The sequence below is a fragment of the Eubalaena glacialis genome, chromosome 8, assembly GCF_028564815.1.
Source record: "Eubalaena glacialis isolate mEubGla1 chromosome 8, mEubGla1.1.hap2.+ XY, whole genome shotgun sequence".
NCBI lineage: Eukaryota > Metazoa > Chordata > Mammalia > Artiodactyla > Balaenidae > Eubalaena > Eubalaena glacialis.
The window spans coordinates 7,254,515-7,270,239 of record NC_083723.1 but is presented as its reverse complement, the minus strand read 5'-3'; the positions used below and the strand labels follow the sequence as shown (position 1 = coordinate 7,270,239).

Genomic DNA, 15,725 nt, shown 5'->3' with positions numbered 1-15,725 from the left:
TTCTGCAGCTCAGGAGGGTCCACGGACGGAATGTAGATCTGAGAGTTCTCAGCAGGTAAGGAAAGTTAAACCAACTCCAGTAAAAGTCAAGCTGAGAAAGTCAGCCGGGTGTCAACCTGAATCCAGGTTTCTAGGTTTTTGAGCTAATGGGGGCTGAAATCTGTCTGCTTTCCGGAGCTCATGGCCACACTCATCGTGCCATTTATATTTGCCTCACTTGTGTTATTTCAGTGAAATGAAACCTAGTATCGGGTTTCAATTCTATAAGATCATAGGAGGACTTCTGTTTTTCCTTTTCAGTATTACCTCACTGACCAGCGTTTAGTTTTTAATCTGAGGGTTAATCAACCCAAGCTATAGAAGGATAAGTTTCTTGTTTTCCAGGTTAGAGTTGAATAGAACTGATATTAAATGATCAGCAATTTACTGAAAGGAGGGAAGAGGAGAAAGCTCTACCCCAGAAACACAAGGGCAGAGTTTCAAAATCTGGAGCCAGCAAAGGTCAGCAGTCATGGGAAAGCGTCTAGGCCATCTTTCCTCGTCCACTCACTCAGCTCCGGGGGCAGCCGGGCTTGGAGGCAGCAGCTGTTCAAGGGTTAAAATGGCAAGGAAATGAGCACTTTCTAACCCATTTGGTCTATTAATTTTAGGACTTATAATACTTTCTCCGGGGAAGAAGTAGAGTGGAATTTCCCTATGGAAACCTCATAAGCCACCCTAAGTACAACCAATTTTGGTTTATTCCAGTTTGAGATGTTTTCTGGTAAAAGATGTGTCTCTGGAGGAATGACTCCCAGGGCACCTGTCCTCCCAATCCCCAAAGGCTCAAGGTCGGGTCTCATCAGAGCCACTGTGGTCCCCTCTTTAGAGCCCAGAGATGTGTGACTTTGCCATGAAGTGTTAAAAGGTCATCAAACTCTAACCATCTGTTTCCACAGACGGGCACATCCCTGCCTGTCAGGGAAATCAAGTCAGACTGGAAGGAAAATATTCTGACATATGAATTGTCAGCTGAGATTGACAGAAAGAACCGTCAATTCATCCTCAGATCTGTGAAGTTTTTGACTTGACAGCCAGACACGTATAAGGTCTAAAACCTGTGACTGGAGAGATGAAAGTTCTTTTTTTTTTTTTTAATTTAATTAATTTATTTTTGGCTGCATTGGGTCTTTGTTGCTGCGCGCGGGCTTTCTCTAGTTGCGGTGAGCGGGGGGCTACTCTTCATTGTGGTGCACGGGCTTCTCATTGTGGTGGCTTCTCTTGTTGCAGAGCACGGACTCTAGGTATGCAGGCTTCAGTAGTTGCAGCACGCGGGCTCAGCAGTCGTGGCATGCGGGCCTTAGAGTGTGCAGGCTTCAGTAGTTGTGGCACGAGGGCTCAGTAGTTGCGATATGTGGGCTCTAGGGCACGCGGGCTTCAGTAGCTGTGGCTTGTGGGCTCTAGAGCTCAGGCTCAGTAGTTGTGGCACACGGGCCTAGTTGCTCCGTGGCATGTGGGATCTTCCCAGACCAGGGCTCGAACCTGTGCCCCCTGAATTGGCAGGCGGATTCTTAACCACTGCGCCACCAGGGAAGTCCTCCATCTCTTTTCTTTTTCTTTTCCTTTCCTTTCCTTCTTTCTCTCCCTCCCTCCTTTCCTTCCTTCCTTCCTCTTTTAAAATTAATATATAATTCAAATACCATAAAATTCACTTCTGCTTTCTTTATATCCAGGCAGTGAACTGATCTGTCCGAGATAGGTGATCAGAGGGCACCTGGTGGTGTTTGGGTCACGCGCCCGGGTGCACGTCCTCCCTCTCCTGCAGGGCCCTCCCTTTCTACCTACACCGCTGGCTGTCTCCTCTCTGACTTTCCGTGCAGCTAGGCCAGGACTCTCTATGTGGAGTGACCTCTCATTCTCTTCCGTTGATTTTCTTACTCCAGGCAGCCTGTCAAACTTTGGGAAGATCTCGGATTCTGGATTATGGTTCAGGATGTGAAAAGATTCCACTTTCTGTTCAGGCCCAAGCCTCATTCTGCCCCTGACCTTCCCGTGGGGCTGTCGGACATTGCCGTGCTAAGTCGTTGCCCCGTGATCATTGCACAGAGGAGGAGCAGAATGGCTGGATGTGTTCGGCACTCCTGGGTCCCAGCAAAGCTTGATTCTTCACTTAAGTGACAGAAAGCTAGGAGTGCCTTGAGTGACAGAATGAGGCTCCCATTCTGACTGGCTAGAATAATGAGCCAGATTCCATATGTTTAAATGTTATAATGGATACCTGTAGGATCCTGTATTTAGGTCCCTAAGCCCTGTACCAGTACAGGATGGGAAGATAGAACTTACTGACTGAGAAAAGCTTGGAAGTTTAGTTGACAGAAAGTTCATTCTGACTCAGCTGTGTTATGGTTGCTAAAAATGTTAATACTGTCTAAGGCTGCAGTCGTGAGAGTGAATGGGCATTTTTCCTGAGCATGGGGAACCAAGATTTTACCCAAACTGGGCATGCTTTCCTGGAGGAGAGAAGATTCCGGAAACATGAGAACCCCTTCCGATGGTGAAGGGCTGGCTCTTGCTGGAACGGCCATGGGAGGTGTGGGCAGCCTCTGATGGGGAGGTCAAGAGGGAAGGTGAGTCAAGGATGTGGTGAGGGTGAGTTCCTCCCTACAAGGAAGGGGGGGCAGAGCTCTTCAGGCTCTTAGGGGACACCTGCCAAGGGTGTTGTATGGCTGAGGGACTGGCCAACCTCGGCGCTGCCCCTGAGTTTCACTTCCCTTTTGGAGTTTTCTCTGACCTTGTGGGGCTGTGTTTAGTTTTTTCAAGGAGCCCAGTTTCTCACAGGTTAATTGGAAATCTCTGATAACCTTGAATATACTTCCTGATTCTAACTCAGGAAGCCTTCTTTAAGCACCTGCCTTGTGCTTTGCTCTGTGGGAAAAAGGCAGATGATAATAAAAGCAGCATAAGAAGCAGTTCCAGGTATCAAGATCCATACGGTATATAATTGAGGAGACTAGACCAACCATCAAACTAAGAAACTGGGGATTGGACAGGAAAAAAAAATGTCCTGGCTGATACATAGAAGGGAGAACATGGTCCGCTGAGACTTAACCCAGCAGGTGCGGGAAGGATTGGCCTTGTGCGTGAAATGGGGTTGATGGGAATTTACTTAGAACCCTGAAGTTTTCTTGTTTCAGCCATGCCCCGTTTTTTAACACCAAAAAACAAAAAAAAATTCCATCCCCCATAAACTCCATCTCTAGGCTTCCACCCTGAAGACTCGACTCATATTTTAGTTGCTCTACTAGATGCTGAGATGATTTTCCATGAATCAGTTTAAATATAAATTACCATTTTACTCCACATGAAAAAATCTACTTACCAACAGTTGGCCATTTTTTTTTTTAAGAGAGTTTGTAACTTTATTAACATTGGACACTCCCTGACTTGATGTGCTGTCTTTCTCTACTCCTGAGATTTATGTGACTCGAAGGCCAAGAATGGATGTGTCTGGTGGGCAGACCGCTCCCCTCCTGGGCAGTGCTGAGATGGCACGTGCTTACTTCTTAGGCTCTGCAAACTGCCAAAGGGGCCATCCTGTTATATTTGCATTTAATCGCTGCCATGACCAATCTCTAACTTGTGGCAGATACACTTCTAGACATAAGCATCGTCAGAACCACACCACCTTTCATATCCTGGGGGGAAAGGCTACACACCCTGATTTTACCTGTGTGAGGTACCCAATTACAAATTCACACCTGCTCAGAGTGGACCGTTCGTTTTCTTACCTTATCAGAAATGTGTGGATCCTGGGATACGGTGGAGAATACTTGCTTCACAGGAAGCAACTCCAGGGGCCCATTTCTGCTAATGTACATGCCTTTTCACTCTTCTAAAGCAGGCGTGTGTGTTTCAGACTCCTAGACCTATACTTAGATATGTCCGGGAGTAGATTTAGTAGTTACAAGCAATGTCCTTTCTACTGCAAGTTTGAGGGTCTGGCACACAGAGTAGAACGAGAAGGAAAATTCAGTTCTGTTGTCTCCATCCTGATTTGTTCTGCATGCAGCACAGTGAAGGTCACGGGCTTAGTCAGTCTTCAGCTGTCCTTTGGAACACCAGTGCCATCTCAAGGCTTGGGCACTGGGAGCACAAGACCTGGTGTGTTGGATGATGACTGACTTAGTAGCTAGACTGCCTGCTCATGTTGGCTACTTTTGATTGAGCTCGGCATTATACTTAACATTCTTTTCATAATTGCAGCTGTTTGGAATGTCAGCAGGTGTGTGCTCAGGGCCCCAATTTACCAACAGGTTCATTGGAAGAAAGCAGCAGAGAGAAGGGGGGGTGACAGCGTCACCCCACGGGTAACTGCGTGCTTCTTCGAGTGGTTGGCACTGCCCAGCATCCACATCGGGGGCCAGGCCAGGACTGCAGATGAGCCACAAGTGTGCTTGGAGTGAATGGGTCTTCAGCGAAACAAGAGAGCGTAAAGGACACTCTGTTTTGAGAAAAGAAAGCAGATAACCAGTTGACAATGCACATTTCTGCTGGTGTTCCAAATCTGGATCCTGAAAAGTGAGAGGTAGAGCACTTAGATGTTGAATCTTGCCTGCCAGCAGAAAGTAATTTGAATTAGGAACTCAAAATCAATATACTTTCTTAAAAAAATGTTTTTATTTTTCATTTTTTTATTGAAGTGTAGTTGATTTACAATGTGTGGGTTTCAGCAAAGTGATTCAGTTATACATATACGTATTCTTTTTCATATTCTTTTCCATTGTGGTTTATTACAGGATATTGAATATAGTTCCCTGTGCTATATGGTAGGACCTTGTTGTTTACATTTTGTACATAGTAGTTTGTATCTGCTAACCCCAAACTCCTAATGTATCCCTCCCTCACCCCGTTTCCCCTTTGGTAACCATAAGTTTGTCTTCTATGTCTGTGAGTCTGCTTCTGTTTCATAAGTAAGTTCATCTGTGTCATATTTTAGATTCCACATATAAGTGATATCATATGATTTTTGTCTTTCTCTGTCTGATTTACTTCACTTAGTATGATCATCTCTAGATCCTTCCATGTCACTGCAAATGGCATTATTTCATTCTTTCTCATGGCTGAGTAGTATTCCATTGTATAAAAATCAACATACTTATAATCTTCGTTCTTAGGCTGAGGTGCGTGTGTGTGTGTGTGTGTGTGTGTGTGTCATTCGAGACAGGAGGCTCTACATATGTTTAAAAGCTTGTGGAGATCCTTGTCTTGTGTGCTTCTTCTAACAGGGGAACTAGTATGCTTCAGGGGCTTAGGTTTCAAAGCAGCAGATGTTTCCTTATGAATATAACTCTGAAGGGACGTGTTTTAACAAATTAGGGTCCCACCCTTATGGCCTCATTTAGCCTTAATTACCTTTTTAAAGGTCCCATCTTTAAATACAGTCACACTGAGGGTAAGGGCTTCAACATAGGCATTTTGAGGAGACACAGTTCAGTCCTAACAACATCCCTCTGCATCACCAGTGTCTCCCATCACCTCCCAAAGCTTCTGAGCATGGTCTACGGAGTTTCCCACATACAAAGAAGAAAAGAAAACCTCACTAAATTTTTATCCCTGTATCTGCTTTCCTGTTTTATACCAAGTTCACAGTTGCCAGACTGGAATGGACTCCAGGTGCCCTTCAGCCCTCACTGTACCCAGAGCTGGGCAGCTCTAATTATAGTCAGGGTCAAGCTACTCTCTGGGAAACATCTTGGTAGTAAAAGTGGTAGAACAATGGGAGAGAAATTGTTCTGAGTTGGAAGATCACAGACTCGCTGCTCCTAAGCTGCAGATGTCTGCCATCTGTGTTCTCCATCCCCTGCAGCCACCTCCCGCCTTCGTTCAGAGCTGTTGATAGTAGGCAGATGAGTGGGGGCATTCCCACTGGAGAGGGAACGAGAGTTGCATCTTCTAGAATTTGATCACTGCAGGTCATCTAGTAGAATTAGGAGCAAAAATGCAATAGCCGTCTGACCCAGTGTCACCCAGGCAGAAGTCATGGGGGACCAGAAAGAACCCTTAGCCCAGCACCATTGACAGCAGGAAGTGGTCTGCTAGTCAGGGGACTTGGACCTGCAGCTGCCCAGAACCTACCAGGAGGATGAAAGAAGCCCATCTAGATACAACAGAAATTTGAGCCTGTCCACTTTTGACCTGGGGCCTCCACAACAGTAGCTTTGAAGGAATATGTATATCTGTGTGGCTGTATGTGCGACCCAAACGTAAGTTTCACAGAACACTTCTTTTGTGAGATGCCCTCTGATTTTTAAAAAAATGATCTTTACCTTTGTAAAATACATGTCACAACCTAATAACTTGATTTCATAATCATATTGTGACTAGTGGGTCACGATAGTTGAAAACACTGTTCTGTTGTATAATATTGTGGGAACTTTGGTAGTTCTTCCCAAATCAACACCATACTTTTACCCGATGTCACATCTTACTATGTTAGTTCTGTCTTTATGATTACGTTATCATCTACTAATTGTAGAGCATTCTTGGCATGGAATGGTCTAGGCGATTTGGCCAATATGCAGTTCCAAGTTAAAGCAAGAACCCCTTCAGGCATTATTAAAGAGTGGTTGCTGAATTTCTGTCTGTGGCTCCATCCCAAGGACCTCCTGCCATTTACCCAAGGGTTCTATGCTTCCTTCACATTGTCTGTTACCATGGTCTTGCCGAATTTCCACCTTTCCCTCCTGTTTCTTCTGGGCTTGGTTTGCTTTCTGGGAAACTTTAAATTCTGCCACATTAAACATCACCTTCCCCTCTACACCTTCTCAACCCCTTTCACTTTCGTAGGCATCCCTCCACTGCCCTTCTTCTTAGTCCTATCCAGTTGGTTTATTCGCATGAGCTGCATGGTTGTGGCGTCTTACACGGTCACTGTTCACGAGCACAGTCACGACACACCCTCGTGGTGATGACTTGGTCCACAACAGCTTGTTAAGCAGAGCCCCGGAAGAATAGGAAAATCAAGTGGGATCTGAGAAAGGGGCCCTTTGGTGACAAAAGACTCAGTGTCACTGAAGAGGCAGTGTCTATGCAAAATGCCTTCCTGAAATACTGGCCAAATCCTTTCTTGGCTTCAGCAGACAGTGACCTGGGCTGAGAGGAGGCGTGACATCCCTAGCGCCTTGTTTTCTGAGCTTATTTCAAACATGGGGTTGATAATATTTACCTTGTGTGTTAAATAAGACAGTTGTGAAGCACTGACCTGCCATCTCGAATGTAGGATGTGACCAAAGCCTATAGCCTTTGTGCTCATTTGTGTGAGTTCTCCATTGCTGAGTAATAAATCACTACAGACAAGCAGACTGAAGCCACATGTATTTGTTATCTTACAATTCCTATAGATAACAAGTCTGGGCACAGCATTGGTGGGTCCCTTGCTCCAGGTATCACAAAGCTGAAACCAAGAGGTGGCTGGGTGGTGCCCTTTACTGGAGCTTAGGGTCCTCTTGTAAATTCATTCAGGTTGCTGGCAGAATTCCTGTCCTTGAGGTTGTAGGACTGAAGTCCCAGTTTCCTTGCTGGCTGGCTGGGGGTTGCACCCAACTCTTGTAGATCACCCTTAGGCCTAGCTCTCTTCTTCAAGCCAGCAGGAGAGCCCCCGGTCTGCTACAGCCGCCTTACACAACATAACACCTTATGTAATGTTCCATAGTCATGGGAGTGCCCATCCCATCATATTCACAGGACCCTCCACACTTAAGGGGAGGAGATCATGCAGGCCATGTACTCTAGAGGGGCAGGAATCTGGGGGCCCTCTTTGAATTCTCTGTACCACATTATCACGAATCTAACATAGTTGCTAAGGACTCTTGTCTTCGCAAGTTCATGATCGGAAACAGTCCCATCTCTTTTTGTTTACAGTTAATTGTCTGAACTCCACATGACCTAAAAGGGAGAAGTCCATATCTCCCTTGAGTGCCCCCCCCCGCCTACACACATGCACACGCACCCGCGCACGCCAGGGAGCGACTGTGGACGATGCTGTACGTGCTGTGAGCAGACGATGCTGTTCATGCTCTGCTGGTGCAGCCTGGCTGCCCTACACCGGCCGTTTCATTTTGTCTTCCACTCGGTGCTTAGCCTTCCTCTCCCCAGTGCAGCTGGAGGGCCAGCAGACCAGCCACCCTGGAGCCAGCACTCCTCTCCCAGCACTGAGGCCCTTGTGCTGGCTCACGTCATAGCCAGGCTGGATCTCTGAGTGGTCAGACGTCACCCTCTCAGTGAGTCATCCCCGACACCTGGTTTTAAATGGTATCGTCCACCACTCCCTCCCCCGAGCTATTGATCCGCCGGTTCTGCTTTATTTTTCACCGTAGTGGAACTTACTGCCATCTAACCCAGTTCATGTTTTTCTTGCTTGTTGTTTGTCTCCCTCTTCTAGAAAGAAAGCTCCTCCATGGCAGGGACTTCTCTCTGGGTTTTCATTGCTCCACCCCCAGGACCCAGCACAGGCCGAGTTCAGAGTGGCACTTCAGAGACTTTTTGTTAGATGCATGGGTTGTGAGAACCAATAGTGTTTTTAAGCGCACATTTCAGTGCTCTGCTAGATGTTGGTTGGTTAAGTCCAGTTAAGCAGATTAGCTTGTGTCACCAGCTTATTGGAGCATCTCGTCAAAATCATGAGATGTTCATGGGCTGTGGGAGGAATGGGCGGGAAACTTCTGATCACGTGAAGCGCGCGTGTGTGTGTGTGTGTGTGTGATGGCAGTGGTTCAGTGGGGGTCTCTCAGCTCAATTTGTCCTTGAAATGCTAGAGGATTTAGCAGCGATTGGGTGCCGGGTGTTTAAAGAGCTAGAGGGAAGCCCTAGGAGCCGAAGAAGGAGGAGCAGCGCGGGAGGTCAGGTGTGCTGAGTTCCATGGTAACTCGTAACTCTCCATCTTGACTAATGTTTTATAGGGAGCTATTTTCTACATAGTTTTCTACATAAAACACGTCAATGTGTACTGGAATTACCTACAAATTCAGTGTCCAAGGTCTTGGATCAAATTGTGTATTTCTCCCAACTACTTTGTTTTTTTTAAAAGAAGAAAATTGGCAGGAACCTAGATCACAATTCTATGATCATTTAATATTATTGAGAAACAGCCTTACCCACTCTCACACACACCCAATCCGCTGCCACTTGGACTGAAATTGCTTTAGTGAAAGTGTTTCTGAAAACCAAAGTGCAGACGTTTTCATAGCTCCTCTCTTTTCATAAAGAAGGCGGGGCTGGGGAAGAGTGGGAATATTGAAGGAGGCCAAAATAACCCCTTGGAGCCTGGACCCTGCTCTGGACCTGTCCTCGGAGGGTGAGGGCCTTTCTCAGGGGTCTTCTGGGGGAGGAAGGGTGCTGAGCACTGTAAGTGTCAGCATCGTGGGGGCAGGGCCGGTGTGAGCAGCCATGGCCCTTGTCAGCACGTTTCATGAGGATGCTGGCCTTCAGACTTCAAACAGCGCTGTAAGGAGGTCCTGCCCACACACCCCTTTTGCTTACGGGGAAACTGAGGCTCACAGAGGTTGAATAACTTGCTAGAAGTCCTGCAGCTGGTCAGTGGCAAGACCAGGACTAAACCGCCTGACTTGTCTGACTTCGTAACCTCTGCCCTTAACCTCGCTGGCCTTGTCGGTGCCGATTCCCATCTTCTGACGGGGGTCAGCCCTGAGCAGGGTCTACAGTGCTCTGACGCTCCCCTCTGGTTTCATGCAGGTGTTTGGTCATCCAGTTACAGGGCCTCCCCAGAAGGAAACCACTGTGATTCCGCCCACAGGCTATGTAGCAAACAGGTGCTTTGCATGACACTGTCCCTCTCAGTGCCTTCCGTTTGGGCCACCCGTTTGGACTACCACAGCTCTGCTAGTTTCATAAAATGCAGTGGTGGCAGTTCTGTCCTTTGCACTGAAGTCTGCCTGGACCTCCTGACTGGTCTGGCCCTTATTCCTCAGGATGCTGACGGCCTGTGCCCTCTCTCCCGCAGATGCCGCCCTTACGAGGACTGCTGTGGCTCCAGGTGCTGTGTGCGGGCCCTCTCCATACAGAGGCTGTGGTATTTTTGGTAGGTCACGACTCTTCCTGGTCTCGGATGCTCCCCCCGCCCTCCCCTGGGGCTCTGCCCGGTCAGTTTGTCACAGTCAAGGTGACATCACCTCCCCCTGAGGCCGTGGTCTGTGGGTGGCCTCAGTCAAGAAAGCAGGTATGTTGGGGCTGGCTTCATGTCAAGCACTTCTGCTCACAGAGTTTGGAGAAAGCTCGTCCCCATTTCCACAGACTTGTGGCTCGGAAAGAAGACTTATTCTTTTGGAAGCTGGACTGTACAGCAGCCTGGACCTTCAGCGGCTCCTCCACCAATTTCTGAAATGGAGCTGAGGCCAGTTGTGTTAATCGGGGAATCAGCACATCTCGTTATAAAGTTTCCACTGCCTGGAAATCTTCCGTGTTCACACTGTGTCAGCTGAGTCCTAACTTTGAAGACAGACAGGCTGCGTCCTTGCCCATCTTCCAGCTCTACTGGGGGAAGTTGGTAGAGCTGTCCGGAGTCTGTAAGATTGTACCTTGGGAGAGAATGAGGCAGTAAAGCTGACAGAGTCCTAAAAGGATAGGATGCAGAGTTTCCACTAAGGAGAGGAACCTCCTGTGAGTTGCCATCCTCAGAGGATGCCTGTTTGGAGGTTTGTCTGAAGATTCATTTGACTCTGTAGATAAGAGATAGGCTTCAGATGACAGAGATGGCAGAGTATGTGTGGGAAAGGATTTGCCTAAAACCAAAAGAGCATTTCCTGTGCCTGCCACGCTCTCCTCTGCACCGCTGCAGAGGTACAGTCATCGAGGCAAATCCCGTGAAGGATTAGGACCCAGCTTTAAGATTTAAGCTTCTTCATGGGTTTCAGATTCTGACATTCCTGACATCTAAAGACTTTAAGGCCTTTCCTGAGCATGTGGCAGCAGACACTTGAATTTTTGGTGAGATTTTGCCTTTGCCTCCTGACAACTGTTCCTAATGTTTGATTAGGGAAATCAGCAGGAAGTGGGTACTCCACATGCCACGTTTTCTTTAATAGGAGACCCTCTTTTCATTCTCTCCATCACCACCTCCTTGATGGGGTTTTGGCCATTTGGGGGCTGGACCCACCTGTCACATCGGGCCCTGAACAGTGCCATGCTGGTGTTGGCTTCTCCCCACCTCCTAGTTGCTAGTGCCTCAAACTCTATAATGGAGAACTTTCTTACCCTGAGATTTTCCAAATGTTAACACCTCTGTGTACCTATCAAGGTGGAAGGGACTGGTGCCAAAGCTGGGGTGAGGAGGACCAGGGGGAGGTGGCATTTCAGAGCTTTGCCTGGCTTCACACACGCGCCCCCTCAGAACTTGCCTCCACGGGGCCCTGTGGTTGAGGGTCCCAAAAGGGACCAGCAGTGCTTCAGGTTGGCCTGAAACACCAGACGGATGATGATGAGATTGTGGAAATGCTCCTAAAAGTGAGAAAACTTGTCAGAGTTTAGACATTACGTGATTAGAACGAGGGAAAAATTGAAAATCCAGGAGAACTCTGAGGGCCTGTCTGCTAGAGCAGCTTCTGTCGACCTTCCCTGGAAGCGTTCCCTGAGCTGGTAGCCGGTGCTTCTGAGCTGTTGGCCGGCGTCCCTTGTCAGGGTCAGGGCACCTCAGCGAGCCAGTGGGTCCCTGCACAGAGGCATCTCATGAGAGTCGTGGAAGGAGGGCAGGTCTCCAAGGTCGGGGTGCCAGATGCCAGAAGGTTTGGTTGAGTTCTCTGAGTCGAGATTCTGATACCAGATACCAGCTTCTAAACTGGGGATACAGCCAGAGAGCACCTTGAGATGCAAGTCTGAGGTGCCCCAGCTGAAGTCAGAGGACACTTGGTCTCCTCTCCGTGGGTTCCTTCTCTCAGTTATGTGTCTGGTATGCACATACCAGTTACATGTCTGGTATGGAGAAGGCCCTATGGCAGCCGGGCTCCTAAAACAGACAGATGTCTAGACACATGGCGAGTTTTAAACCGGTGTTCTGGAAACAAAGCGTGCAGCCTCTGATGCCACAGGAGTTGGGGAAAGCTGCACAGCTTCTGACCGGGCCTCAGAGAGGGCCTTCCTCGCGAAGGGCCCAGCACATTGCACGGGCAGGGACATAGGCATGGACCTGGTGAGAGAGTGATGGGGAGCTGGCGTGGGGGCAGGTTTGGAGGGAGGGGCAGGAGGTTGGCAGGATGGAGCTGGGCATGGAGCGAAAGGAGGGCTGCTCTCCAACCTGGTCCCGCTTGACTCTGGAGGAATTTGGGCTCCTTACCATAACACAAGAGGTTTTGGAGGAGAATGCTTTCAGACGTCCCTGCCGGCTCTAAAATCTTAAGTAATCTTTAACCAGGAGAGTCTAATGAAATCCCCAGGATTAGAGAAGGTGTAGAGTTGGAAAGCACACTGCAACAGAGTGCAGCCTGGCAGGTGAGTGCTGCCCTGCTGCCAGGGCTCCTGCGGGGCTCGGGGCTGGGGCAGGTCGGCCCTGGATCTGCAGGGGCTCTGCTGCTGCCTGGGGCCTGCATCGGGAGCTGAGAACTGCTGTTCCAAGTGCTGCGGCGGGGAGGCAGGAAGGGACTGAAAAAACAAATTGAAGAAACCAGATTACTTTTGATGATAGAAGAGGCACAAACTTCCTCTCTTAATCCCAGGGAAGCGCCCCAGACCTGCTCAGCAGTGAAAGAGACCGTCTAGGAAACAGTCGTCCTGTAACTCACTGCACTTCCAAGAGCTGCTTTCTTACCTTGGCACGCCTTCCCTCACTGACACCCTGCTTCCTCTCCCTGTTACCGGAAGCTCATTCCCCTGCACCCTTGTTAGTTTCTCAGACTACTGCTTCAATAAGGAATGAGTCTGATGATGATTGCTCCCTAAGCCGGGAGTTGGTCTCCTGCCATGTGACTTTGTTCTTATTTGCTTGCACCTGTGTGCTCTCCAGCAGTCCACGGTGTGAGGTGCATATCACTTTTATTTGTCTAGGAAGAAATATGTATTCCATTTGACGGTGTAACCAACATTTTGGCTTGTCTCGTGGAAGAGACCAAGATCTCGTATGGCTTCTGCATTTCTAATCCAGAGAGCCTGGTCCCTTGGGAGTGAGCAGTAGTGTTACTGAGAAGGGAAACCCTTCTGTGCATTTAGCCTCCCCGTGCTTTACCTTTCTGCTCAGATGTTTACAGTTGGACCCAGGGTTGAACGTAAGATTATCATGGAGTCCAAATGAAGCTGTTCCCTTTGGATTCCAGCATCTGACTTCGGAGAGGGCCTTGTTTTGCACAACTTGGATTCCTCTAGCTCCCCAAGACTGCACCCCTCTGACCCCCTCCCCGTCTGCAGCTCACAGCTGTCCTCTTCGGGTCTCTCACCCACCCAGCTTTTCCTGTGGGAGCCCCTGTGCTGTTCTTTCCACCCAGAAAGCTCCTTCCCTTCCCTTCAATTTGTCTCTTTCTTTCCATCATTCAGACTCAGCTCAGATGTTGCTTTGAAGGAAAAGAAGCTTCCTCACTCTGACAGATACCCTTGTTAACCCTCTTGTTGCATTGAATTGTACCCTTGAAATGATGAACACAATTGTGTGTTATGTATATTTTACCCGCCACTCCCACCCCAAACCTATGTTGTATCCTTGCTTGTCTTTCTTAGCACTATCAGAGTTGTAAATAAACACTTTTGTTAATTTGTTGTATACTGTCCCCCTCCCCTATGAGAACTCAAGTTCAGCGAGGGGGAGCCCCCACCTGTCTTACGCCCTGGAATGCACAGACTGGTGCTGGGAGCATGGCAGGTGCTTAAGAAAATTTTTGTTGAATGAATAATGAATTAGACGAGAGATCAGAAAGCCACAATTTCAGTCCTTTCCTGAATCATTTCCTATCTGGTGCCCCTGATCTTTGTTCCTGTTCAGCGTTCCAAGGTTGTCCGGTAAATGCTTACTGACTGACTAATGCACTTAATTTAACCCTTAACATTATGTTAATTATTCTTGAAGGCTTTATTGTCTACTCTTTTCTTAAATTTCATTTGTGTGTGGACAGGTGCCTTTGACCGTGACGTGGCCAGCTCTGCTGTGTGTGCATCCTTCACAAGAGTGTGTGTGCATGTTGAGTGAGGTTCTGGAAGGTTCTGTGAGTCCCATCATCATGTCAGTTTAGAGATGGGCAAGTTTCTCAGTTATGTCTGCGTGGAACAGACAACTTGGCCCTTCTCAGAATGACTCCCCCTGTTTCTAGAAAAACAGGTATAGTGCACATGGGAGGTGGGAAGAGTCGTTCATTCATTCATTATTTATTGAATGCCAGTGATGCACCTGAGAATTCTTAGATGATTTGGACAGAGGTCCGATCCTTAGCGGTCCGCTTTGTGTCCGTTAGACTGTAGGGTCATGGTAGAAGGTTCAGCCATACTTAGAACCTAGAGATTTAAAAACAGCCTGTTTATTGATTGTGAGCGTTTTCTCTGTTCCTATAGTTTCTCTATAATTAAGATGTGGTCTAGGAAGGGCACTTAAAAAAAATTTTTTTTTTATGGATGTTCATATAATAATGGAGAGAAAACTGCTGGAAAGGATCACGGGCTTACTCTTCTTGCTTTGATAGTAAAGAAAAATGGGGGAAACAGACAGTGAGGACCAGCAGTTGTGTTCAAACTGGATTGAAAAGGCATCTCCCGGTTTGACTAAAATACTGAGTTGAGGTCAGAGCCGTGCACAGGAAGGTAATTGCACCAGCCCTTTGAAGCCAACAGCCACTTGGAGCTTTTGAAGCAGAAAGCTCGCTTCGAGAGCTTCTCAGCACGAGTGGCCTCCATCCGGGGGCACCCAGAGCTCTGCAAGCCAGGTGTCTCCCTGGTGTCCTCCACCGGGACCGTCCCGGGGGAAGGCGGTCGGGGAGGGCCAGCCAGGGAGCCCTGCCGTCTGCCCGGGCCTCCGCCTGGGGCCTCACCCTGTGCTCTCGCCCAGGTTCCTTCTGATGATGGGCGTTCTCTTCTGCTGCGGTGCCGGCTTCTTCATCCGGAGGCGCATGCAACCCCCGCCGCTGATCGAGGAGCCGGCATTCAACGTGTCCTACACCAGGCAGCCCCCGGACCCCGCTCCAGGTCAGCCAAGCCCTCTGTCCTCGTCTCTCCTCCTTGCAGCTTACACATTCTCTGTAAGCATTTGGAAAGGGCACTGCCACGGAATACGCTGGCAGAAAAAATTCAGGCCATGTTTATTCATTTAAGTTCTGATGATCAGCCTTGCTGTGCGTTTGTGCTGATAATAAATGCAGTGTCTGTTGTGTTGTACGTCTGTCACCTCTTATTCTTACCTAATTATTGGTGCATCTTTTATGCATGTTTATGCAGTCCATATATGCACATTATGTGCTCTTTTTTTCTTAAAAATTATTTCATGGGTAAATTTTTATGTAGAAACTGTATTGTCCATGACATTCTTAATGCTTCTGGACTAAATATTAATCATGTTACTAAATGGTAATTTGCTTAGATGGTCTGTCCTTGCTGATCATTTGTTTTCTTTTGTTTTGCTTTTCATTCGTTCATTCAGTAAGCTCTGCATTTGCTGTGCGTTTATGAGTATTGTGAGTACTTATTAATTGTGCTGCTATAGACATGTCTGCACAAGTTACATTTGGCCTATTTAGGGAACATTACCCAGAGTGGTGCCCCAGGGTCAA

At 47.9% G+C, this 15,725-nt stretch overlaps 1 protein-coding gene across 1 annotated transcript in view; it reads left to right on the top strand.

Moving 5' to 3' along the window:
* Nucleotides 1-15,725, top strand: part of VOPP1 (VOPP1 WW domain binding protein) — a 100,540-nt gene that overhangs the window by 65,253 nt on the left and 19,562 nt on the right. Inside the window, exons 3-4 of the mRNA XM_061198328.1 lie at nt 9,998-10,075; nt 15,008-15,144. Coding sequence (XP_061054311.1) covers nt 9,998-10,075; nt 15,008-15,144 — 215 coding nt within the window. The remainder of the gene's footprint in view (nt 1-9,997; nt 10,076-15,007; nt 15,145-15,725) is intronic.